Here is a 27709-nt window from a genome sequence, read left to right as displayed (position 1 = left end):
TTAATATCTGCGCCAACAGAACACATGTCCACAGTTCAGTACACAACGGAACACCTTTCATTACTCCACCAAGGAACAGAAGATCACAATTTTATCAGCATATACCAGGACACTGTCAAGTTTTATTCCATGAAACCTTAGTTCGTGGTTTATCCAAAAAAAAGAGGAGAAAAAAAACACTTTTCAGTCAATCAGACGCTTATAATTATATCCACAGACAAGAACACTATTTTGTATCGTGCCAATACAAAGCGTTGATCAAATTTCGGTTCAAAACAGAACACTGTAGTATTTTGCCAACGGGAACAAATGGATACACGCTTAGCTAATCAGCACATACGTGAAAACAGGCTGTTCCGTCTCATGCCACGAAATCGCTATTTACTTTACAGTACACAGCAGAAGATTTAGTGTTCGGCAGCTCAAAGTTGAACACCTTTACAGTACATTTGTATATGTAAGGTGCGTGCGTGTGTGGGTGTGTGTGCATGCACGCGCGTCTGTGTATGTGTGTGTTGAAATGTGGGGGAAAATGCATGTTATGATTATGCTCGTGGAGGCAGTTAATGTGTTATGTTCACCAACTACTAAAGCAAGGTTTCATGTTCCGCGCTTTAAACGTGCCTTTTGTCCCATGTTTCCTTGAAGCCATTAGTTTTTGATGCTCCGTGAAGCCCGCTTTTATGTCTTTATTGATTCTTCCACCTCGTCGCCGCTTGAACTTGTTCTTGCCTTTTTAAGACAACTGCTTAAAAGCCAAGTTCGTTCCAGCTGTCTGTCTGTCACGGACAGTAAGCGTTTGCTCAGTTCGCTGCGTTTAGCTGACTGTCTTCAGATACTTTTCACCTCAGTCGTTGTTCACTTGCACGCCTTTTATGTCTGTGCGTGTGAACTGCGTGTTATCGATCCTTGCAGTCCGCTGATTTGTGGTTCAGACGCCTCCCACCCCATTCGTTGTTCGATCCGGGTACTGAGTCCGCTCTTTTTGTTTATTCGATGCTAACCATAAGCTGTAGATTTGCTCTGATCTTTGTAATGCGTGTAACTGATTCTGGTTCTGTGGGGATATTGGTTGCAAAGCTTTAGGTTAGTTCCAATCTTTGAAGACCCCCTGCTTGTAGATCATTCTGTTTCGTTGCTGGCTGCAACATTTTATGTTACCACCTGCTTTCATGTGACTCTCGTAAGTCCGCCCGCTTTCTGCTGTAATGCTTGCAGTTGGACTTACGTCCGCTGATTTATGTAATGCTTGAAGCTTTTTCTTGAGGAGATCCTTCTAAGATCAAGTAGATTACTGCTGAACAGAATCGTGTTTGCGCCTCTCTTTGTACTCTTTCTGTTGCTGACGAATGCGGTAGTAGCGTTCCGGGTCGTGGCGAAGTCTCTCCCAGTATCGCTGGTTGCTCATCTTTTTCTTCACTCTCTCGTTCACTTGTCCCATCACTGAAACAACCAAGTCACATCTTTCAGCACTTGTCTATTTCGTTCCTGCTGTATTCCTTGTGGAAGAGGTCTACCCATGAAGAGTTCTAGATACAATAAGAGCATAATGGGTTCAGTGTAATATTGCTAGTGTCGTAGTTTTATATGAATCTGGCCTTCTCACTGACCACCAACATTAAGAAAAGCAAAATATCAGTGACATGTTATGTTATAACGAAAGGACGAGAGGACTTGGTGGAGTCACCGCTCCTAATATAATGTAGATGCGATCAACTTGACACCAACAGTTGACACTACATTGACGTTGCCAGTTAAGGACAACACGGGCTGCGGGCCGAGTGTTGATAGTCAAGACGTCATCCCCAGGATGTGCGGTAAAGGATATGCAGGGTAACATTAGATTAAATGTTTCGGGTGAAAAGTTCGCAGGCCACGGTCAGCATGACATTGTATTTGCTTCATCTGTTATACCTTAATTTTTGCAAATGTCGCCGCAATTACACACACACACACTCAAACACAATCACCCACATACACACGAACACCCACACAAGAGAGAGAGAGAGAGAGAGAGAGAGAGAGAGAGAGAGAGAGAGAGAGAGAGAGTTATGCTTAGTGCATAATTACAAATTGAGGATGAATACAAGGACACATTGTACATCTCAGAGAAAATGTTGACTGCTGTTTATTCGCAAAAATATCAAACTGTTAAATAAAAGCATGCACACTAAGATATCAAAAAGGCTATCGCCCTCTTGTTCGCTTAAAATTAACACACACAATTATAAGAGATACAACGTTAAGAAAATTTTGTTCGCCGCAAATGTTTGATTCTTTGATTTTCACTCTTCTTAAGACTATTCGAGGGCGATATTCCGCACCTGTATGTATAAGTCTGTCTCATTTATCTTAACTTCTTAGTCAGAGAACGACAAATGCAAGAACACATTGTGATATCTACTCCTTCCATACACCCATACATAATTATGATACATAAATACAGAAGGGGAGGGGGGGGGGGGGGCGGCTACGCATGTATTAATGTTTTCAGCAACGTTCGATGAGTAGATCAGCAAAACCCCGTCATATGAACTGTTTTCTTTCAAATAAATGAGCTACAGTTGCTAATTTGCACTTTACACATTTGCTCTCCAAGATATACACCGAAAGACGCTTCGAAAGGAACAAATAAAAACTAAAATAAGAACAAGAAAAAAAAGAAACAAACATTGGTACCAATTCAAACTGAAAACCTTCCAGTAAAAAACACGAGCGTCCGTTTCTTTCATTTTCTGTAAATGATAAACGCAGAATGTGTAGCTCTGCTGTTTTGTTAATGTTTAAAACCAGACTGATATTTGGTCTAAAACAGAGAAGAGAGTTGAGCTTTATCGTCGTAAAATATCTTTCTACTGTCCATCATCTTCCATCTGTAACGTCACAAGGTCGTGACAGCTTCAGCGACTCGTAAAAAGAAAAGGCCAGATTTCGCAAGCTACAACTGCTTGTACACGCATTGCTCGTCAAGGATTCTGCTGTGCTTGGCTATCAATCCCAGGACGTGGCTCTGGCCAGGCAGATGCACTAGTTTGTACCAAGGAAGATGCAGCGGATCGTACCATGGAAGGACCAGCCTGGCTATCAATCCCAGGTCCTGGCTGTGACCAGGCAGAGGCAGCAGAAGTAGTGTGTAAGGAAGGACCAGTGCCCTGACCGAAGCCACCGTGCAACAAAGACGAAGGCGCAAAATTGAGTGGTGGTAGCGATCCCATCATGCTGAAGTCGTGCTTTGCTTTGTCCCGGTAGCGTTTGGCAGCCTCCTTGTTCTGACGCTTCCTGTTCTCATGGCGGTTGTGGTCCTGCTTCAGGCGCTGCCAGCTGGACGAGAAGCTGCTGCTGTAGGCGTTGTCGCTGCCCGCCATCATCACTGCAAGACACAGGGAGAGGGTGGTCATTGTCAAATAGTGACGGGATTTGTTGCGGTGGCAAGACACAGGGAGAAAGTGGTCATGGTCAAATAGTGACGGGTATATCGCAGTGGCAAGACTTGCTAAGCAGATTGTCAAACATTGTCCTGTCAAGATTATTACACGTCGTGGCAAGACTGACACGGGTACCAGAGTTGTTGTCATTGTCAGACACAGCCATATTTGTACCGTTACATGCGATAGCTATCTTGACACGGGTAATAGAACTGTCAGACATAGTATTGTTAATGTTACTCGTAGTGGCTTCAATAAACATATCGTGTGAGCATGCTCCGGCATTCTTTCAGCAAACAACACAGCATGCAATACTGATGATTTGTCAGAAAATTAAGTATAATCGCATGGACTGCTTGCTTTGCAAGACCAGGGAAAGAATCGCAGGTACAGTAGTATAACAACTATAGACATAGACAACAACCGACAAGATGGTCACCAGGCACCCCAAACTACAACAAAATGAAACACAGAATTTAACAGGAGGTAGTGGTGATCACCACTTAGTCATAATCTGAAATATGTATGCTACTGTCAGCCGAACTGTGTGTGCCTGTGATTATGTACCTTTGTAATAATTATGTTCTTACGTCTGACAGTGTGGAATGTAAAATGATATTTAACGCCTTCCTTAGCTTGAACCGAATGGAATTTCCACAAGCTCCTATTCAAAGACTTTTTTTTTAGTCTGGGGTTCACAATTGGATCTGTCTCCATTGTTTTGTCATTCATTTGTTGGTTCTCTGACTTTTGCTTTTGGTTCACCTTTTATTTGTATCCTGAAGAAGCCTCCACAGGAGAATGTTTTGACGTTTGTACTTCGTGAGTTCAACAGTGTTTGTCTCACTAACAGTCATTTTGTTTTTAAGATTGTTTTCTGTCATTAAATATTGCCAGTGTTCTTCAGCAAAAATCATTAAAGTATCTCTTTTTAAGTTGGCGTCTTGACGCATCTCTACGGCATTGGCTGGTTTTGCAAACCTCAAGAGCAGAAGAATGCTAACTGAAGTGCCGATCTTTTAAGCAGAGAAACCGAATCCTTTCAAGCTGTGTCCAAAACGGCGACAGAGAGTTACGTCTAGTCTCCCTCTGAACGAAATAACGTCTGGTCCTGGCGTAGACATAGTTACTGCTGCATCGTGATGGAAGTGAATCAGGATACTTCTGCAGAGCAAACAGGTAGCGTCCACACCTTTCCTTTCCACGTCGAGCCCTCTTGTGAATGAAATCACGTCAGGTTTTTGGCAAGAATAGACATTTTTTGCATCTTTCTTTAGTGAACCACCATCAGTTCTGAGGAGCGAAATGTGCAAGAGTTGAGGTCCGCAGCATTTTGTTTCTAAAGTGGTGATGTACAAGTTTTTCCTTTACTGTTCCGAACTCTATTCAATGAAATTGCGTCAGGTTTCGGCGACCATAAGATACTACTTTTTTCCCCCTGTAACTGCACCGGCTTTACTTGTGCAAAGCGAAGTGTGCGAGTGTTGAAGTTCTCTTCATCTTCTTCCTGTGATAGTAGCGTCGTGCACACTCCTTGTTGCGCAGTTCTGTCATCTCATGGCGAGCCGGGTCATGCTTCACTCGCTCCCACCTCGCTTGAGTGGCCTTCATGCCTGATTGCCCCGCAGGTAAGTTGCTGTACCTGCTGCTCCTCGAATAATGTGCAGTGCCTGCAAGACATCCAGAAATACCGTTCGGAGAATAGAGTTTGATTACACCATTGTATGGAAATAATGTCTTGTGGTCTTCATAAGACATATTTTCAGTGTTGACGGAAGTGTTTCTTGTTTTGTATGTATTTGCAGGAGGAAACAGCTGCATATTGTGATAAACGATATTCACCCACTATGTATGTGAGAATGCGATTGCCCCTGCTTGAAATATTAGATGCTTTATTGTTCCAGGTGTTGTTGATACTAAAGATGTTTAGACTGAATGCATTTTTGGGGGGTCTGAAACTACCACCTGCTGTTGACTTGACACGCCTGTTTTTCTCAGTTTAAAGTTGTTAAATACGGGCTGTTGGTGCTATTAAAACAGCTTCAATTCCTCCAGCATCTAGCTCGTTTGATCTGATTCTCATACGCCTTTCTTTCAATGAATGCGTGTTAATGTTGAGGCTGTTCCCCCTGTTGCTGTTGCTGAGGTTGCTCTCCCTGGTTGTCTTGCTGCTGCAGCAGACTCAGTCCCCCCATCAGCATCTGGTTTTCCATCCTGATCTTGGTCCTGTACTTTCTGGCTGCCTCCCGGTTCTGCAGTTTGTTCCTCTGGTGTTTCCGCGGGTCTCCCTTCACTGACTGCCACTGTCGCTTGCTGCGGGTCGCTTCTGACAGCCAGGGTTGAGGCTGAGGTCGGTAAGGATCCAGAAACCGCGCCCTAAGCTCTGCAAGACAGTACAAGAAAGTTTCACTCAGCAGGTTGCATTGTTGCGTTTGTTTCAGCAGTGTTGAGATAAATACCTACAGAGATCTGCTTGACAGTTAGGAGGCAAGTGGCTGTTGAATCATAATGTCTGTGACCTGGTCTTCCATGAAAATAAATGTTAGGATTACCTACAATGCAGGAAAAATGTGTTGCGCTCATTTCACGAAGTAGACGATCCTTAATTATAAACAGTAGTCCTGCTGGTTAATTCACTTACGAGACTAGCAGTACAACTTGCTATTTATACATACAATTAAAGGTTCTTATGTCGAAATTGTATTCACATAACACCGCTGTGACCCAGTGACGAAAATGAAATCACAGACACGACCAAAGTTGAGGGAAGCCGAGGCAGAACTCGCAGTTGCATTCAGGAACTTCACTGAAGTCTTGGGCAGCAAAGTGAAATTGTTCCACCAAGAGGACATGATACGACTTTGTAGGATTAAATATGGCGCAAGTGAAAAGCAAAACTTCCGAGCTCAATCCCATCAGCAACATTTTGTAGAGTAGAAAATCCTTCACTTGTCTAGCACCCATTCGGGTTGTCTTCGTCCTTCAAAACTGGCAACGGCTGATCTTTTTTGGAGCTTTGCTGCTCCGTCTCTCGCTTCTTTCTGGCTTGGTATCGCTTGACGGCTTCTCTGTTGAGTCGCTTGGTTCTTTCGTAGAGCGCAGGGTCCCGCTTCACCTTTAGATAGTGCTGGCGTCTTATAATGCTTCTCCGGTGCATCTCTTCAGATGGGAAGAACTCTTGATCTTGCCTCGTCGCTGTACGCCAGCGTGTCGAAGTGCTGCCTGCTGTCTGGTGACGATGGAAGGAGTTGCCACCTGCAAGACAGCACAAGACAACAGGTTCAACGTCTGAGATGATGCTTTTTCAATCCAGGTAATAAGAACGACGGGCTTTCTGACTCTGAATCCTGTATTGAGTCGTGCAAACACTATGCTCAGTGTATTTTGGCCATTTTCATGACTCTTCGACAATGTTCAAGACACGTGGGACTTAACAACCATCTTTTCGCGGATGACCAGTGCTCTTCAACAACGTGTGGTTGCACTTGTGCACGCTCTTGTGCACGGCTGTGTGTGTGTGTGTGTGTGTGTGTACGCACTTTTTTGTGGGGTGTGTATGGACTAAGTACACAAGACAAAAAGAAAAGATTAAATTGAAGGATGCTCGACTGAATTAAGAGAGTCCATTTATGTCTTATTTTGCTTTACTTTGATGGGTTTTGTGTGTACCCATTTTACAAAAACAAGGTCAGAGTGAAATGTTTCTACTACATGCATTATTTTCCTTTCAGTGATCACCTGTTTGTATATGATTGGATGCTCTTTTCATTTGATTGCATTAAGCATAGTGACTGTTCGCAGGATAAATAGGATAGTATACCATCATCATTATTGCTCTTAGCATTCTGTGACGACTGAAGTACACAAAAGATGAACACGAACAAGCATAAGAAACAGTTAAAATCAACTTTTATTGTAATGTATGTTTGAACGTTTGACAATTGTACCTGTACAAAAAACAACAACAAGACGACTATGTAATTATACCATAAATAAAATTAAGGTGACTACAGTTCAAGTGAGGATTATAAGCAGCTTGAGCTTACAAAGCATTATCAAAATAAAAAACAAAATAAAAACTGAAACACATGTGAACTAATTCTAAAACACACTCTCTCTTTATCTCACACACAGACACGGGACCATGCAATAAAGATAAGCATTGCTCCTTTATGGCATTCAACCCTCATTTGAATGCCACCCACTTAAGCGCTTTCTTTTATGCCCCGAGACAGTAATTTGATACTAATAAAAAATAGGAGACATAATTTTCCCGTACATGGTCTTATGAATAAACTTTGTGTAAACATGAAAACCATAGAAAACAGCTTAAAAACACGATTTGGTTGCATTTACATCACATGTGTGTGTGTGTGTGTGTGTGTGTGTTGCGTTTGTGTGTGTGTGTGTGTGAGTGAGTGAGTGAGTGTGTGTGTGTGCACGTGAGTGTTTTTGTTTCGTTCTCCAGACTTCCTCCATGTAAACAGATTTCCCCGAAAGTTAACAGACAGACAGAAATAGACAGAAACACAGACACTGACGAAAGCATTTGCTCACAAACAAACTGAGTGAATAATTGATGACTGTGCTACAGTACATACCAGAAGGTAACATGCCAGAGACACCCTCAACTCCGCTGAAACCGTGAAAATATAACAAGGACTTCTTCGCCTTTCTCCGGGATAAGCACTGCGCTTCACACAGCAAACCCCGCCAATGCTCCTCATACTACTTATTTCCCTAAACTACGGATTTCCCCAGCAAGCCTGGTCCTGAGAGTTGACAGTCCCAGTGTTCCCAACAACAAGAGCAACCGGTCCTTCTCAAATGAGTTTTTTTGTAGCTAAAGAACGTGATTGTAGGTAAAGAACCAGCTGTTACCACCCAATGTATGCGAAGTATGAAAAACCTTGTCAGGTAAACATGATCTTTCATTTGCTGACGTGTCTTCAAACACAAGACGACGACCTAGCTTCATTGTTGTGACGCCATGCTCCATCCTAGCCGATCAACCTTTTTCTTAAGTCTAGACTTCCGCATGCTCGCACGGGCCTGCTCTTTCCATCGCGCATAACGGACAGGGTCGTGTTTGACCTTCAGCCATCTGTGACTCTGCCACGGATCGCCGTGATGACAGAAAGCTCTGCTCGAGTAAGCCTGTAGATGCGGTATGGTCATCATCTGGCCTGGAAGAGACAAAAGAAATTCTGAGTGTCATGCGATGTGCTCATATTTAATTGAATAATACAAAACTCTGCACAAAGGGAAAGCAAGTGCGTGAATCTGAACTGATGTATAGTGGAGAGGAACAGAGTTGCCGTGCATTAAAGTGTTTTTTCCCCGCTCCCATGTTGCCAGTGCCGACACGCACTCTTCCCCAAATGCACCGTACATGGACCCCAAGATCACAGGCTTCATTCCGCTGTGATTAGGTAAGGACTGCGTTGAGCTTTCATCCTGCTGTCAACGGGTTACGATTATGTTCAAGTCTCATTCTTGTGTGATCATCTGAAGACCGAGTACGGTTGCCTAAACAGCGGGTTGATTGAAAACGGTCTTCTTCCTAGTCCTCCCACATAGACGACCGAGTCACCTGCTGTTTACCATATGAACCAGCAGGTACACTCAACAACATCAACAACATTCTGCTGTAAACGCGGAAGGGGTGAACAAAATCAGTGTGGAAATCCATGGTACAGCTGAATTTTTTTCTTGAGCCGGCTCTGCCTCATTCTCTCCTTGGTGATTTGCTTAAAGCGAGCGTAGCGCACAGGGTCCTCTTTGAGTTTGACAAACCAGTTCCTGTGATACTCAGACTGCTGGCCCACCGCCCCTCTCCGTCGGCGTCGGTACGATGCTACCAGGCCTGCAAGACACACACAAGGCAAAGAACAGTCAGTATCTTGCTGGCAGCCTTCAACACAACAGACACTATCCAGCCAACTCACAGGAGACATGACATAATTCTCCATCACGCACAGCGCAGTCAGCTACATACAATCCGCAAATGCTCTGCAGCTATCTTGCTAGCGGCCTTCATCACAACAGAAACCATCCAATTCTCTTATTTGAAGACAGAACAAAAGCCACCGTCACAAACAGCGTAATCGCCTACCTATTTACACTCCGAAACTGTCGTGATATCGAGTTTACAACAGAATAAGCGGAAGGTATGGATTCTGCCCCCCGTCTAATATTGTCATGCCTATCATGCCCGTTATATCTAGAGTGGGTAAACCAACTTTCATAACTTGTACCAGAGATCTCTCAGTACGGGAAACGGCAGATATCTTCAGTCCCCTTTTTATGTCTTGGCCGCAGCCGTTTGTCTCTGTCAGCCTTCACATGTACACCAGCACAATTTGCATAAATCCAGATACTAGCTTTCCCAGTGTTTGTGAAACTGTTGACCTCTTAAAATGACTCGGGCGGAACACCGAAATTGTCATAGGAAGAGTGACCGAAATCCTCATAGAAGGCTTGACTCTTCTTCTTCATCCTGAGCTTCCTCATGCTCTCCCTGGTGACGGCCTTCCACTGAGCGTAGCGCACAGGGTCCCCCTTTACTTTCAGCCACTGGCGGTGGCGGGACTGCTTTCTGAGCTCCTTTCTTCTCTGTGCCACGCTCAGCATGCCTGCAAGGAACAAGGGAGACCTTCAGACACTCACACACAAGTGGAGTAAGAACAGCCAAACTACTTAGAAGTGTGCACCGAACAGAGATTCGACTGAAACTTAAGATGAGAAATGTCTATTTGCAGCAAGAAAGAAATGGCCATCTACAGAACACCACACGTGAATAGGCTACAAACAGCAAGGGTACTTTCCAGTGCGTTTGTGCCAAAAAGATACTAAACTGAAACTCCTGGTGGGAAGAAAGATAAACAGTAACTTACAGCCAAAAACCACATAGAGATGGCTAGCCAAAGAATTGAACTGAAACTTCTGCCACATAAGCAATAAAGCCCAGCATGCGTGTCCGGACGATGACCAATGTTTCCACTAAACATGCGGTGAAAAAAGGAGGGTGTTAAAGAAAACAGCAAATGAATTAGCTGCCTTTGCTGATCTGCATTTGAGGAGGGCGAAGAAGTAACTTACTAGACCTCCATCTTCCATCAAAAGTTCTGCTAATATAATGGCTGAGAAAAATACTGAGGGGCCATTTTACATGAAGAGTACACTACCTTGAGCAGAGGACTTTACATTGAATGCCTCCAACTTCGGGTGACATATAGGTAGAAATGACCACCACAGATCTCACAGAAAAAGATACAAGTATCCAAAACACAATCTCTCATCTTTAAGTATGCGTCGTGAACATAAAAGGTACAGGTGACGATATAAAAAGAAGACCGGAAATAATTCGAAATTGTAAGCGCTTGGGTAGTTCTGAATGCAAAACTGAAGTCAATCATTTAAGCAAACGGTGAATGTTTCTTGATCTTTGTTGATGTAGTTTTTCTAACGAAACGAGTGTCTGTCTTGTCATCCATATTGACACTACAGTGGGTCTCACAGAAAGAATGCCATCGTCTTTGCAGTCAAGGGTGTCATCTTGCATATTCTACGGATTGTTTCAAAGTCACTGATTTGGTGGCCAAGGCGGCATCGCTTGTGACCCAAGCACTTTCTTCTTGAAGCGGAATCTTCTGTTGTTCTCCATGTTAGCCTGCTTTCTCCTCTGGTAGAGCAGTGGGTTCTGCTTCATTTTCAGCCAGTAGCGACGGCTGTACTCTCGTTGCTGAGCGCGCTTGTGTTCCCATCGGGCCGCCTGGCCTGCAAGACACAAAACCATACTCTTTAGTGAGTACACTGGTAACGCTGCTACAACTTGCAGTCATGTAAAAGGGCGAAAGCAACGGTTTGAAAGAACGGTCCGATCTCAGCGACCTGCATAATTCACGATCCTTTATGAGCCCAAGTAAACCACACTACCTTTGCCGGCTTAACTCCCAAAGACAGTCATATGAACTGTTCTTCTTCATTTGCCTCACATGCAAACTGAGGACACGTTCCTTTACTTTACTTTACTTTATTTGGTGTTTAACGTCGTTTTCAACCATTCAAGGTTATATCGCGACGGAGGGAAGGGGGGAGATGGGATAGAGCCACTTGTCAATTGTTTCTTGTTCACAAAAGCACTAATCAAAAATTTGCTCCAGGGGCTTGCAACGTAGTACAATATATTACCTTACTGGGAGAATGCAAGTTTCCAGTACAAAGGACTTAACATTTCTTACATACTGCTTGATTAAAATCTTTACAAACATTGACTATAGTCTATACAAGAAACACTTAACAAGGGTAAAAGGAGAAACCGAATCCGTTAGTCGCCTCTTACCACATGCTGGGGAGCATCGGGTAAATTCTTTCTCGTCCCAACCAATATGGGACTCCCCCTAACCCGCGGGGGGGCGACACGTTCCTCTCGCGTGCATATGACCTGACAATAGTCGAAACGGTCATAACATTGTGTCAACAGAGGTAGAAAAGCCAACACCTTGAGCAAGAGCGTCGATTTCGGAACTTTAGAGCAGCCGGTAATGGCCGAAGAACTACACACCTTGCAAGTCAACACGTTATAGGTTGAACACTTTTCTCTCTACCACTACACAGGCCATTTCACCCTACAGCAGATAACAAAAGTTTCAACAGATCAACTAGAATGACCTGTCCGTCGAAAATGACATCAAAAGCGGCACGCAGTCAAAGAAACCACCAAAGCTTGTCCTACTGCCATGACAGCAAACAACAATAGGAAACAAAACATGTTCATGCTCACAGAGGAAATGTTGTGTCAACTCATACGTGTAAACTCTCCTCAAAATTACAACCATGACATCCCATAAAAGGCCTGGCTTCACGTCAGCTAGTAATAAAAAGAAACGTCCATGTTTTGCTCAGCTTGCTGGTTTGCATACCAGAAAGACGAATGTTTCGGTGACCATCAGTCATGACTGCGACTGTCAGAGGAAGGCAACTTACACTATCTTTTTATTACGCCCTTCATGCCTGTTTTCATTCCGATCACGCCTTGTCAACGCTGGACGAACCAGGTTCATGAGACGTCGCATTAAAAGGGTCATGGTCATTAACTTGTTTTCTGAGTTGTTCTTTGAAGCGAAACCTCCGCTGTTTCTCCCTGTTGGCTTGTCTCCATCTGTTGTAGAGGACTGGGTCTGCTTTCACTTTGAGCCAGTACTGATGATTGTACTGCCTCCGAAGCTCCTTCCTGCGCTGTGTTTGAGCACTCACGTCTGAAAGACACAAAGCAAACCCTTCAGGAAAGGCCCAGGAGCCTTAAGGCGAAAAGACTGTCATGTTCTGTTAATGTTAAAGGTGTAGGCTATTAAGGACGACAGAATGCAAGAACCACCTGACCGAATATTACGCAACAAAGACCGGAAATACTTTGGCGAATGCTGTTCATTTTCCCCCGCTGATGTATTTACTTGTTTGTTCTGAGTTCCTTTGCGCTGATATTGCAGTCTTCGATGTTAAAAGGAAATCGTCAAAGTATTTAGTCTGTTTGGGCGAGGGGCAGTCCACAGTGTATTTACATCATACGTTCGAGCAGCGTTCCATCAGCAACTGTCCCGAGATACACTCCAACGCAACACAGATCCATCGTATCCCAGACCAAAGCTGACGGTGTTAGAACAGGCCTTGTTTCAGTGACTACCATCTGGATGATTCTAGTGATCGTATGTACTATATCACTTACAGAGCTAATTTGACCTAAGCCAGCAGATGTATGGTGCTAATATGGACAACCCCAGTTCCTCATCTGGCTGATCCAGTGACGGTGATCATAAGGATGATCGCAGTTATAGTGCTCATTTGAACTACCCGAATAGAATTCTAAATTGGACGATCACAACTGCAATTCTCATTTGGACATGTCCCAATCGCAGTGGTCATCTTGATGATCCAGTTACAGTCATCATGTGGACAATATCACTGGTGCTGTTGGTAGTGGGGCAGACCGTACTGCAGTTTCTTCTTCAGTCTGTATTTCCTGCATTTCTCAATGTTCATCTGTCGCCATCTTTCGTGCAGCCGTGGATCGTGTTTCATTTTAAGAGCGTGTCGGCGATATGCCATATTCTGCCTGGCTTTTCTGATGTCTTCCGTCATCCAGCCTGCAAGACACAACACAATTCACTCAGCGCGTCCATAGATTTGTAATATCCCTACAAAGAAGAATTAAAAAGCCCAAAACAACACCGGCATGCAACATAATTAACTCAGAGAGTGCTTTGTGTCCATAGGTTAGTAATATCCCTTCAGCCATGACTGTCCTTATTAAACATTTAAAACAAAAAGTTGGTTTTCAACTGTTGACGTGAAAAGTACAGAGAGAATCTTATGGAACGTCAAAGAAGAATAGAAGAGCCTACGGCAAGTGACATTGTGATGAGCAATTCGTGCAAGTCCACAGGAAGGAGCAATACGCATCATACACTGATTGAAACCAGAACACACGGACATGAAAAAGGTCAACTCAAAGCATAGTCAATACAATTTTATATGACAGTAGTGGAAGCCCAGCTTTGATAGGACACAGTAAAATAATTCACGAAACGCTTAGTTACATCACACATACATTATTTACACAGCCTAACTTGTCGAACACAGTCCAAAGAGGCCTTTTGGAAAACAATATATGACACACCTAAGGAAGCTCAGCTTTGTTGGAAAACAGCAAGAGACTTCATCTAAAGTTCAGGTATATTCTGACAAAAAATATGTACACAATCCAACCCCATCCTGAACTCAGGTCAAAATGAGTTCGGCTCATTCTCTCCCTCACCGGACGCTACAGTCCTACGCAAATCTATCAAAACAAAAATACAGAGTTATTTCCCATATGGTTTTCGCGAGCACTGATCTAAATTTGAGATCAGTGTTCGCGAGACGAAAATGATTGCGGATTGGCCGACTTCGACAGTGATCTCTGTTCTGTTCTTCACAGTTATGATAAAGACATCGTTCTAAGGTCAAAACAAGTCGAAATTTTGGGACTGCTGCCGGAAGGAGACCGTAATATATGGTTTCATCACTGTCAACTGGTTACAGAAAAAATTGTCTGCTCCAGTGAGTGCCGAAACCAAACGGTTGATTATCACGTGACACTTTTGCCATATTTAGAGTTGTTTGCACAGTAAATACAGCCGCGAAAAATAGCTCGCTTGAAACTGTCTTACATATCAATTCCTTTGTAATTTAAAAATTACAAAACACCATGAAAAATCATTATCGACGATCGCGAATCTGCTTATATCAATAATACATTACAAAAAGCTCTAAATATGTTAAAAAAAAATCGGTTTCAAAGGAAACTCAAGGCATCCTGTCAGGGAGAGAATGACCCGAACTCATTTTGACCTAAGTTCAGGATGAATCCAACCCGTGCGACTCAACCCAAACGGTACTTTTGAGCTACGCATGTATTTTCCAAGCAGTCGAACTCTTTAGGAACCAACAAAACGTTTTCACCGACAAAGAAATAATTTATTTTACTGTTGATGAGTTCATCCATTTTGCAGTGTTGACCTCAATGAAGTGTACAGCTGTTGTCCCACTAATTGTGTCCACACGTTAAGTTTAATTCACAAATACATCTTGTTTAAATGTAATGAAATCTGTCAAATTGTATTTTTTGGGTTCGCAGTTGTTGCTGGTGTCGTTTTAAGTCCAAGAAATAATATGCAAATCCAATATAACTGAACACAGGTCACTGATTCATAAACGGTCGTTTTCTTTCTTCCGCGGCCGCTTTCTTCCTGGCATACATTTTTCTCATATTTCGTCTGCAGGTTTCTTTCCACTGTTCGTATTTTAGGGGGTCCGCTCTGACTTTCTTGTGCCAGTACTGTCTGTGATACTCTCTGTTCTTCTCTCTTCGGGACGTGTAGGGGTCTGCACAACAGAAAACCCAAAAAGTCTGGTAATTACACTGCTCATTTCAATTGTTTTCAAAATATTACGTTGTGTGGCAGCATTTTACGTAAAAAAAACAAAAAAAACTTGTGAAGCATTTCCCCTTCAAAACGATATTTAGTTATATGAGCAGCAATGCAATACCTCACACAGTTTGAAGCTTGTCTGCCATTTTTCAGTTTTTAAAACACACTTCATGTTGACGAGAAATGCACTTGACTTTCTGGTTTAATTGGACATGTGCTGCTCATTTCTTCAAAGTCAACCTGGACATACCACCTTTATCACTTTGTGACAGGAATACAAACGTTTCAAAGAGAAGCGAGAAAACATGTATTCACGCCGTTGCACCTTCAAGTTCATCTTGACCTTCTTCGTGACAGTCTCTGGTGTGGCCATATGACACCTAAATTCATATTTGCAAAGAAATGTGTCCGTGAAGTCTTGAGCCTTCTGGATTTTGTTTGTTTGCTCTTGTGTTTCTTCGTTGTTGTTTTGAGTTTTGCGTGCTTTAAGCAGGTCTGGCTAATACAGCAGTGTTCGTTAACCTCGTCCCTGGCATGCCTGTGTTCTATCAAAAATCTTCTTTCATCAGTGATTTCCTTCTTGTTTCAGTAACCGGTCATTTGAGCACGGGTTTGCTGATGTAGCGTTGTGTATAGCCAATACACCGGCATTGTGTCAAATTATCACCCGAGTGTGTCTAACTCGTAGCATATGGACCAATCAAGTCTTCCACTTAGCGTTTTTGTTGTTGGTTTTAACTGTAGGAAGGAGTCTGTTCTTCTCAATCTTATTTGTCTTCGTCATAATGCAACCCACTGCGCTTCCGTTGTGCATGAGTGCAATACATTATTCGTTGAGTTCTACTGGAAATAGCCCTCTCCCCAAGGCACATCCTTGTCTTGTTCGTCTGGAATGTGTGTCAATCTTCGTTTTGCCTGAAACTTCTTTTGTGCCTCTTTGTTGGCCATTCTCCGTCGTTCGTACAGCACTGGGTTAGCCTTCATTTTCAGGTAGTCCTGGTGATTGCGAAGCTTCTTTTGTTGTCTTTGGCGTTGCCGTCTTTCCCAAGGGTCATCTGAAAGAGACAAAGGCCACTTGATTTGCCGTAGCTCTTCATCACGACTCTCAAAAGTAGCATTTGGTCTTGTGTTCACAATCACAATAGTGTCATTACAGATAAACTGAGTGTGCACATTCACAACAGATAATTTACAATTATTGGATGATGAATGGAGTTCGTACACAATATAGGTAAAGGTCTTCTCCAAACCGGTCAGTGGCAGGGGAGCGAGATGTTCAAAATCTCAACTACTCACGGAGAGCAGCAGCTTAACGAGGGCGGTGACTATCTCTCTCCCTCCTTGTTTTCATCCTCTACAAACCTCTAAACAGGGCCAGGTATCCAATTTCAGCTGAGTGTTCTGGACAGCGCTCGGAAAAGTCGGTAACGTAGGTATGCCCTGGACACTTGACTTCCCGCGTGGCACTGTGCTTTCAATGTGTTCAGTGACAGATGGTTAAGATGTTAACGTAATATGACAAAGAAACGACAGAGTACAACTGAAAAATATGATATACCTAATTGGCTTCTCTTTTTCTCCTGGTAATGTATTTCCAATTTTTTGATTTCACTCAATCACACAGAGCTTTGTGTTTTTGTTGTCGAGTTCTCAAAACTCGGGAGTCCTATGTGTGAAGTTCCTCTTAGTTTTCTATTTACAACCAGTGGTTTTATCCACACTAATTTTGTACATCGGTGTCACTGTCTATCCTGTGATGAAGGTACATCTATGGCGAATATTTTTAACTTGGATTTGATTTCTACAGCTCAGTACTTTACTTTTACGCAAAATGTTTTAAATCACCATGGTATCTGTACACTCACACACTCACAAACACACGTGCAGAGAGAGAGAGAGAGAGAGAGAGAGAGAGAGAGAGAGAGAGAGTGCAGGTTTCAGAATAAGATGCAGCAAAAAAGACTAAATCAGGAAGAATCCGAAAGGTTTTATTCAACCATAACTCATGTTCTCATTAAAAGTGAGCATAACAAGAAGAGCAAACGCTCGATCGAGTCACTTTCGCAGTTCTGAATATTATATGAGGCATCAGATGGACAGGAAGAAATTGCTATTCACAACACAATGAGTCACGTTCACATAAAATTTGAGCCCGGTCACTTTTATAGTTTCCGAGAAAAGCCCAACGTTAAGTTGTGTGTTGCCGAACAGAAAAGGCTAGTTATCTCCCTTGTTTTTCTGATAACGTTCGTAAAAGGCTACAGATGTAAATACTTTGATGTAAAGAATAATCCTACAAAGTTTCAATCACATCCGATGAACTTTGTCAAAGATATAAAATGTCTAATTTTTCCTTTGACGCTGACCTGTGACCTTGAAAAAGGTCAAAGGTCAACGAAACCATCGTTAAAGTGTAGAGGTCATTGGAGGTCACGACTAAACAAAATATGAGCCCGATCGCTTTGATAGTTTCCGAGAAAAGTTTGTCAAAGATATAAAATGTCTAATTTTTCCTTTGACGCTGACCTGTGACCTTGAAAAAGGTCAAAGGTCAACGAAACCATCGTTAAAGTGTAGAGGTCATTGGAGGTCACGACTAAACAAAATATGAGCCCGATCGCTTTGATAGTTTCCGAGAAAAGTCCAACGTTAAGGTGGTGTCTACGGCCGGCCGGCCGGCCGGACAGACTAACACTGACCGATTACATAGAGTCACTTTTTCTCAAGTGACTCAAAAACGAAAACTTACACAAAGGACACATTCACAAAACACAACGGAAGGTATAACTTCTAGTAAGGGCAGCTTCACGCACACAAGCAAGCACGCACGCACACGTACATACATACGTACGTACGTAAAATATTTACACGGGTTACAATATTATTCCTATAAGCAAGCGGCACTGAAAGAATGTTCACAGCGCAAATCAAACCTGAAAGTGTGTTTGAAGACAGAAATCATGTGTCATACACAACATCGGTATTGCAAAGTCTAAAAGTAAAACAGACAAAAGGAAGAATTTACAAGATTTTAAAAAGAATGTACAGACATGCAGGTGCACGCAAAACAAAAGTCGGATGACTTCTAGTCTTAAAAAGGTAATCAAATTATGTTGCTTTCATAGATACTGCACCCTTCTTTCCGTGTACTTCTGTTCCCAACCGTCATCTCTACGCTTGTTCATCAAACCTCTTGAATCAGTTAATTGAACAGTAGCTGAGATAAAATGACAAAGTAACGTTAGCGCTCTAAATCAGCAATACATGTTGCTGCAGGGAACCAAAATCTTGCCACCTTAGAAACTATGAATGAATAAGCGACTTACATATTACACCCTCTGCATTCTAACAGTCAGTTACTGAAATGATGAATTTTCTACCCTTGGGCTTATTGGACAGCTAGCGGTGAAGTCTTGCTTTTGCCTCTTGTAAGAACTACAACTGTCCTTTAACCTTCACCTTGCTTCCTGGGTCGTGGACGACCCGGAGCTTCACAAAAGTTTCTGTATCCCTAAAACTATTGTGAGTTTTTGATTGAGACTTTATGTAATCCTCAAACACTATAAAACCTTCCTATCAACAATTGTTTAAAGGATTATCTTTTTAAACAAACAAATAAACAATGACGTCATTTGAACAACACAGTCTGGATGTTGTGGGTCGTGGACGACCCATATGGAATTAAAGAAGGCATTTTACGGTGTTTATCTGCAAAGAGGAGGTAAAGAGTTTAACCCTATTCGGATGGCGTGGGTTGTGTACGACCCATATTTTTTACGTTAAATCCTTCTTCAGAAAGTATGGGTCGTACACGAGCCACATCATCTGGACTGTGCAGTCCCAAGCGTGATCCGGTGAAGGTTATAATAATACAACTACTGCCGAAGAGCTTGCTTAACTTAGAAGTCACCTCACGCACTGATTAGTACCGCAGTTGTACCCAACAAATGATACCACGTACTGCCGTTGTACATGACATCTAATAACGCCTTTTGTTGCTGGTGTACCTAACGGATAGCACTCATTGCTGTTGCGCCCAACGAGTGATGCTCCTCATTACTGGTGTACGTAACAAGTGACATCTATTGCAACTGGTAAGACTTCTTGCTGTTGTACTAACAAGTGATAACGCTTATTGCTGATGTGATGACCACGGGAGCAGATCTCTCTGTGTCCTTTTCCTCTCCCTGTACTTTCTGTTAATATTACGCAGGACTTCCATCCTCCGGGCGTAGCGAGCTGGGTCCTTTTTCAGGCGCTGGTAGGCCTGGCGATACCGTACCCTGGCCTCCTCTGAAATATACCACACACACATTACCGTTACTGTGGTCACCATCTTACATTTTCAGGCTGCCTCTGCTCACATTATAAACCAAAGCACTAGCAACAGCTTGGTGTAACCGAGGGAAAGGGGGAAGAACAAGCACAGGGTATTTACTGATGAGAAAGTTCGGAAAGAAGTCTTAGAACTACAACCGCAATCCCTTCCAGTTCAGACGACGGAGGTCAAGTCTTGATGCCAAAAAGAATAAAAGGCAGGAAGAACAATCGACGAGGAGCAGAATTTAGAGTGGTAGAGGGTATCCTTCACGGTGATTCCTGAGGGTCATACGAATCAACTGTCGATTCAGAAGAAAGACATTTCCTAATGTCTTATACCGTCGACGATTTGTTTCCGCAACTATACGCCGCCTCAACAGTTAAATAGCTGCGCAGGTTCCTTCCAATGACATATTTTAATTTTAACGCTACATGGGATTTGTATTGCGAAACCTTACAGAGGAGGCTTTTTGCTGCCGTCTAGACATGTCTGTTTCAGTGAAGATCTGTCGACGTTGCCGTTTTAGCCAGCAATCTACTTCTGCCTCCTGCCATGATTCCACCAAATGTGGCATTATTCCTTCCGTCTACATCTTCTCCTTGAGTGTGCACTTTTCTTCAGGTTTAAGAATGGTCAGCCTGGCCGTAGAAAAAGGGTCGCTGTTGGCGTCTAGCCTCTATCCTGCGCCTCCTGCTTGCCTGGATTCTCTCTATTCTCGCCCGATAGCGTTCAGGGTCTTCCTTCAGTTTCTGGTAATATTTCCTGCAGTTGGCCCTGTCCCTCGAGATTTCCCTCTCGCTACGCCCTCGCCTCTCTGCAAGAAACAACCAGTGATTTATTTAAAATCTGGGCTCTAAGAAGGTGGGTTATGGTTATATTACAGTTGTAAACCGTGAAACTGAAGCGCGGAAGAGTAGAAATTAGTACCAAGGCTGGGGAATGATTCCGGTTTCTCGATTGTTTCAACGGAATTCAACAGTTGTCACCTCTTTGGAGTTCTGCCTATTGAAAAGAAGTACCACAGAGCACTGATGGCTTCCATGTCTTTGCCGAGAAAGAGAAAAACAAGACAGGGGCAAGCTGTATTCCTAAACTAGAGTTACTTGCATGTCTGTGTTTTTAGGGAACAAAGACTGAAGTATTGTGAGGGGAAACCATCACCACCCGACTCAGTTTTTGGAGAAGGGCTTTTATGTGTCATCTCTCGGTCTCGGTCCCTGGATCGTCACTGCCAGTTTGACCAATGGTTCCAAGCCTGTCCACTCAAAAAACTCTTCTTTTTCTTGACCCTGGCATAGCGCAGGGGGTCCTGCTTGAGCCTCTCATAATACCGGCGGCATTTGGCTTTGTTCTGCTCTCTCCGCTCCTGTCGTCGCCTTTCCAATTCTGCAAGAAACCAAACACCTGCTTAGCGGTAGGTAGAGTTCGAGGCATCAATGCAACAGTTCAAATGGTCCAAAACAACCATGAGTTCTATGTATGTGTATGTGTTGGGTTGGGGTGTGGGTCACATACTGATCCCAGTGCACGAGGGACTGAAACAGACCTCAGAATAGATCTGAAGTCGCATCTTCTCATCGTTCATCGGCAGAGAAAAGTCAAGCAAAAAAATGGAAAAAGACAACAACAGCAAAAATAATAGAGCTCTGAGTAAAGTAAAACACAAGTGGTTTTTCTCTCCTCCGTATGACATATCAATTTCGCGAGTTAGCGTTCAACTGGAAGATCCGAAGGCAATTTCTGTTAACACAGGTTGGCATGACGTTGCGGGTAAACGGAGGTCGTCATCATCATTATCATCAACATCTCATCATTTGTTTTTTCTTCTTTTGGCGAAGTCTCTCATCATCTCCTTCCTGCGGGCATAATGCAGCGGGTCCTGTTTCAGCCTCTCGTAGTAACGTCTGTTGTGTAGTCTATTCAGGACTCGCCGCCTCTCTGCAAGCAAAATCGTCCACAGGCAACAGTTTATAGTGTTGTGTCTGTACTTTGCTTCATGGAATTCAGCTCTGTTTCACTAAAGTCTCATTGGCTGTGTTGGTTGTACATTGATGCCGGCAAGGAACTATGCGTAAACTTAACGGCAAACCTGAACAAATTGCCTCAAAGTGACGCACCACTTTACTCTTTCCTGTGTGTGTGTGTGTGTGTGTGTGTGTGTGTGTGTGTGTGTGACATTGTGTATTACATGTAGTTTGGCTGATTTTGGCCTTCTCTTCTCTTCCTTGATGCTACTGCTTTTGGGTAGTTCGTCATTACCTACAGCATTCATATTTCTGTTGTTTGTAGCAAAGTTTACCGACGAGTCCCAGACTGCACGACATTCCAATTCATCGCTAGCCAAGGACACTCCCTCTGTGACTCTCCAGCGCAGCGTTTAAGAGTTCTGTTGCCAGCTTAGAACCTAATCTAGCTCCCCTTCACCAATGGGGCCTCTTCTGTGCCAGGGCTAAAAGCATGTTACTTCCTGCCGAGCATGTCTTTTGTGTGCCTCGTCATATCTGTCCTACTGCAATAGCACCGGGGATCCTGCTTTTTCTCAATACCCTACTTCATTTGCATGTGTACGGTCAATTCTTTATCACGGCCTTAAAAGGTACTACTCGTACTGCCCAGCGTAACTGCCGTGTGTTTTATAACCTCTTTCATCAAGACATAGAGCTGTGGGATCCTGCTTCACTTTTTTGTCAATGCCTTATGTGCGATTCTTTTGTGCTTCTGTCGTTTTATTGCACTTTGTCAATGGTTGAAGTGAAAGTGCGCTTGCTTTCCTGCCCAGCGTAGCGCTTGTCTCTGCGCAGCCAGTCGCATAAGCTCCTTTCTCCTTGCGTAACGCTGGGGGTCCTGCTGCAGACGTTCGTAGTGGCGACGACTCCTGGCACGGTTCCTCGCTTTCCGCACCTCCTCTGTAAAGAGACCACCGCACAGCCGTTAGACATCAGTCATGGACAGGACTCCTCTATCGGGATTTCGATGAGGCTTCTTTCTTTCATATTTTTTATTTGGTCAACGGTGTTAAGTTTGGAACGGCTGCAATTCTGAACTCTCTTACTTCGGATATTTAAAGTGTACGACTGAACAGGTTTTTAGAGAAAAGACGACTGGACGAAGAGTGAACCACTGCATGACCCAGAACACAAACGAAAGCCAGTGACAAGAAGAGATTTCAACAATCTTTTTAGAGTTTTTCATTTTGGTTACTGTGGCGAGCGACGGTGAACCCTTTGTGAAAGCAGCTGATTCTTAAGGGTCCTGTTGAGAGTGATAGACTTTATACGACGGGCGTAGCGCTGCGGGTCTTGCTTCAGTCTCTGGTGGTACAGACGATTCAGCTCTCTCTTGTGCTCTCTCTGTCGATCCAAGCGCCTCAGTAGAGAGAGGTCTGCAAGAAAACAGGTTGACACAGTGAGGGGTGTAGATGAGCTACGGAAGCCGGCTCTATTTTCTTCATCACCTCAGTCTCTGCAACAAAACCTTATGGGAATGGGCACGGGCTGTACAAAAAGTGTTTATTTTCTGTACTGCGGTGAAAGATCTAAAGCTTTCGTAACAAATATGTTGGTACTGCACAGAAATTTCGTTAAACTCGAACAAATCTATCCACCTGACAAAACATGCTGGCAAGAAAATAGCTCAAAGTTAGGGGTATGTAAGGGCCTGATCGTTTTGCATTCCTGAGAGTGAGAGTGTTCAATGATGATGTGTTTGCTCATGTTTTTAATTCAGGTTGTCAAACTTTTGTTAGTGTTTGCTTCCTCAGTTGTGCCTCCTACGGTAAACTCTGTTTTTGTGTGTCTTATTTTCACACACACACACACACACACCGAATTTCGCTCACGCACAAATACTCCACAAAATCCGTTCACAGACATTCTTTCTGTTATGTTTTAATTGAAACGAAAGTATTATTACTGTCTTAAATTACATGAATGCAAGAGGATTCATTTACACAAAATGTAGAGAAAAAGAAGGTAGTAACAAAGGACATTATAGTAAATATATGATATAATCACATATTGTGTTACAAGAGGGCGAATGTTATACGCTGCCGATGTGACGATTAAACCATGCACCTGGAGTAGATTGTAGACATTTTCCTTGGTAAAAGAATGTGTGTGTGTGTGTGTGTGTGTGTGTGTGTGTGCGCGCGCACGTTTATACATGTATGTGCGTTTTTACGTGTGTGTGTGTGTGTGTGTGTTTGTGCGCGCACGCGCAAACTATCCCAAAATAACAATTTAAAAACATCCCCGGGGACAAATCTCGATTTGCAGCGTTAAAAACAAGTTTTTTTCCCCCAAAAAAGGACGGACCACGGCTAGCACACACCCCGTGTTTTGATACAAGCAGAAAAGTCCTCAGTTTAAATTATATGACAGTTTAACAAACTGTGAATGATAACAAAGTATGAGACATCAAAATAGCGAGAACCCGGTAATGCCAAGGACCAAATAAAAAACAGCACACCTACCCAAAACATCGTTCAACACCATTATAAAATCACAAATAATTGTAATTGCTTATTTTCTTAATGAAAATTGGTATAACTGTGTGAAATTGAATGCTCTTTTTCGTGGAATTGTCATGAAGTGCTTTAACTGTAATGTATGTGCAGAAAATTAATTATCTGATCAAATACAGGTTTTAAAAGGTGTCAACATTTCCTACACATTTTTTTTTTTTTACAATATTGACTCCAGCTCTAGCATGATGTTTTTGATACTTGGTCATGATAAACAATGTAGTAGCTGGCGTCTGAACCTACAGATTTGATATTGCTTTGCTTTTCTTGAAATTATGATTTTCTGTTCTGAAAACTGAATTTCGAAATATATTTGCAAAGAACAAAAAATCATAACTTCACGAATACTAAAGCAATATCAAATCCGGAGGTTCAGACGACAGCTACTACAATTGTTTATCATGACCACCAAGTATCAAGAACATCATGCTAAAGGTGGAGTCAATATTGTTACAAAAAAAATTGTGTAGGACATTTTGACACCTTTTAAAACCATTATTTGATTAGATAATTTATTTTCTGCACATACATTACAGTTAAAGCACTGTATGTCAATTCCATGAAAAAGAGCATTCAATTTCACACAGATATGCCAATTTTCATAAAGCAAATAGGCAATTACAATTATTTATGATTTTATAAAGATGTTCAACAATGATTTGGGTAGGTGTGCCCCCTCAACTGTGAACTGAGAACAAAACCACACAGATAACAATGAAAAAATGATCACAAAAATGACCCCAGCAATTACAGAGAACTGACAAGACGGCAACTCCCTCAATGCATGTTTCTTTTTTCAGGGCCTAGCATTGGAAAAAGTGAGTTCAGCTTACAAAGGCGGGGGTCTGGCCCCTGGTGGGGAAAAAAAAAGAAATATAAATATAAATAGTGGTGAAATAGAAAAAACCTCTGAAAATAGAAAATTTGAAGATTTTTTTTACCTAAAATGACAACCCCCCCCCCCCCCACCCCCCAAAGAAGATTGAGCAACTAAATTATGCCTTCACAGACAGAAAACAAGAAAACTGACAATCTTGTGTTATTTGGCCTGAAAGTGCACTTCCCACTTCCAGGAATACCTCGATTCTTTGTCACTGAATGGCTGACCACGTTCAACAATGTCGCTTCGAGACATTATCATGGGTGGGAGCCCAAAATTGTTCCAAGACTGAACTTTTTTTAAGGTCGGGGTCCAGGGGCCGCCAAGGCCCCGGCGGGGTCCAGGGGCAGCGCCCTGGTGGGGGGTCCAGGGGGGCGAAGGCCCCCGGCCGAAAACGAATTTTATGAATTTAAAAGGGTTTCTCTGGCCTCTCCTGAGTTTAATTCTGATAAATAAGAACCTTGTTGGAGATACAAAAAGTAACAAAAACTAAAAATTTTAGGGACCTGGCAAGCATTAGAAACAATTGAGTTACAAATTCGAACCGAAACGAAACAAACCCGCAAAAAAAAAAAAAAAAAAAAAAAAAAATTGACAAAATTTCTCTGAGACGGAAATCCGTCTGAGACGGAGGAACTCCCACCCATGCATTATTTCAAGTCTAGAGCCACAAAACACCGGCACAAAGCAAGCTCGCGCGATGCCAGAGAAGTGCGTGCTCAAGCAAACTGTCAAACTGATTGAGAATTGAGCCTAACAGCACACAAAACGAAACCTGGGACTGTTTGGGTTTACCGTTTGGGAATAACAGGTTTTTGCATTTCGGCGTACACCAAATCGAGTTCCACGTACTGGAGATGTTATTTCGGCGTAAAGTAAGCCGAACGGCTTACAATGCTAGGCCCTGTTTATACCGTTAAGAAAACTCCTTTACGCGACGAATGCACACCTGGTGTGGATGATCAGAGGCACCCAAACGTGTATATATCACGAGTGGACGTGAAGACAAAAAGCAATAGAGTACACAATCTCCGTAACATTTGCACTCAAACGTCAGTTGGCTTCATGCTCCTGGGAATAGTAACAGCTGATCTGGGTCGGTTTTTAATTATGTGAAGACAAAAAGCAATAGAGTACACAATCTCGGTAACATTTGCACTCAAACGTCAGTTGGCTTCATGCTCCTGGGAATAGTAACAGCTGATCTGGGTCGGTTTTTAATTATTGTTCCGACTTCTGTTCTTTTTCATTCATTTCCTGACCTACAATTTGAATTCCAGACCAGATCATTTACGGTACATGTGGATGATTCACGATTCATCTTGGTTCATGTCCCTACCTACTATAATTATATGGATTCCAGGTCAGATGATCTTCAGTGCAAGCACCGGATGCACGTGTCACCTAAACGGGTGTCAAACTTGCTTGTTCTTTTTATCTTTCCGTCTTCTGCTCTCTGTATTTCTTTTTCTCTGTTTCCATCTCTCGTATCTTCTAGGGTCTTCTTGCAGTTTGAGCCAATAGCGATAACTTCTCTGTCGAGTCATCAAGCGCTGGCGCAATGTTCTGAACAACACCTCATCTGCAACATACATAGCACTGTTCACCCACGATGCGCTCTGGCGATCTTCAATTACAAGTTGTGTTCATTGTGGTGACAGCACAACATCAAGGTACGACACATCACACAGAAGAAAGGTAATGCTTCAACAACATTTTTTTCTGGTGTCCATAGAATGAACATGGGATGCAAGGGCTGATCGATGTTTCATGAGAGAAATATATGACTGCGTACAGATTTTCTCTCTAACAAACTTTGCTAAATGAATAGAATTCCTTTTGTAATGCTTGACCGTTTCAGTGAAAAGAAGGAAGTCTTTGTATTGTTGGCAGGAGTGAAAGTTATCATGTGTTTATGCTTATGTTGTACTCATTTATTTCCACTCCCCGGAGAAATTTGTTCACTGGAAGGGATGAGGAAAGCATATGAGCGCTAAGGCTTTTGGTCTGTTCCTGCAACGGACACAAACCTTCGAACTCTCGTCGATAAAAACTCCAACGCCAACAGGGCAAATTAATGCAAAACAGCAACACAGGTTTCCCATAGGAGCAAAAAGTCACCTCCCTCCGACCATTTAAAGAACTTCAGAGTGAAAGATCACCTTCTAATGACCACCAAAAGAAAGTGAAATGAGTTGTTCCTGTCACCAATATAAGAACTTCACACTCAGAGATCACCTTCCAACGACCATTTTCAGAACTTCAGAATTAAAGGTTTTTTTCCAGCGACCATTAAAAAAAATCCAGTTGAAAGGTCAACTAAAGAACTTCAGAGATAAAATGTCACCTTCCAACCATTTAAAGAACCTCAGAGTGAATGAACAACGACCACTTACAAGACCTCAACTTCCCCCCCCCAAAAAAACCACTCTATTCGTTCGCTTAACTGACGGCTTTGACAAGGTGCTCTATGTGTTCCAGATCATCTCGCAAGTCCAGGGTGATGAGTTGGCTTGTCACGTTACAAAGAGCAGCTGGCAAATGTCGTTAGATTGTCCTTTCTGTCAAAGCAATAGCTTATCAATTCTC

The 27709-nt window shown here is 42.8% G+C and overlaps 1 protein-coding gene across 10 annotated transcripts in view; it reads right to left on the bottom strand.

Moving 5' to 3' along the window:
• Positions 1–27709, bottom strand: part of LOC138981685 (mucin-12-like) — a 145811-nt gene that overhangs the window by 45621 nt on the left and 72481 nt on the right. The window contains exons 4-5 of one of the 10 annotated variants that reach the window (XR_011460693.1): positions 4191–5808; positions 3240–3370 (exon numbers count right to left, since the gene is read on the bottom strand). The exons of 5 other annotated variants lie outside the window; for them this stretch is intronic. Coding sequence is in view for 3 of the 5 variants with exons in the window: in XM_070354693.1 (XP_070210794.1) it covers positions 2967–3370 (404 nt within the window). In the remaining 2 variants the exon portion in view is untranslated. 4 more of the 10 variants (XR_011460692.1, XM_070354693.1, XM_070354701.1 and 1 more) reach the window with 4 other exon arrangements.

Source organism: Littorina saxatilis, linkage group LG12, assembly GCF_037325665.1.
Source record: "Littorina saxatilis isolate snail1 linkage group LG12, US_GU_Lsax_2.0, whole genome shotgun sequence".
Taxonomy (NCBI): Eukaryota; Metazoa; Mollusca; class Gastropoda; order Littorinimorpha; family Littorinidae; genus Littorina; species Littorina saxatilis.
Note: the sequence above shows the minus strand (reverse complement) of the source record. Positions and strands in the feature narration are given on the sequence as shown.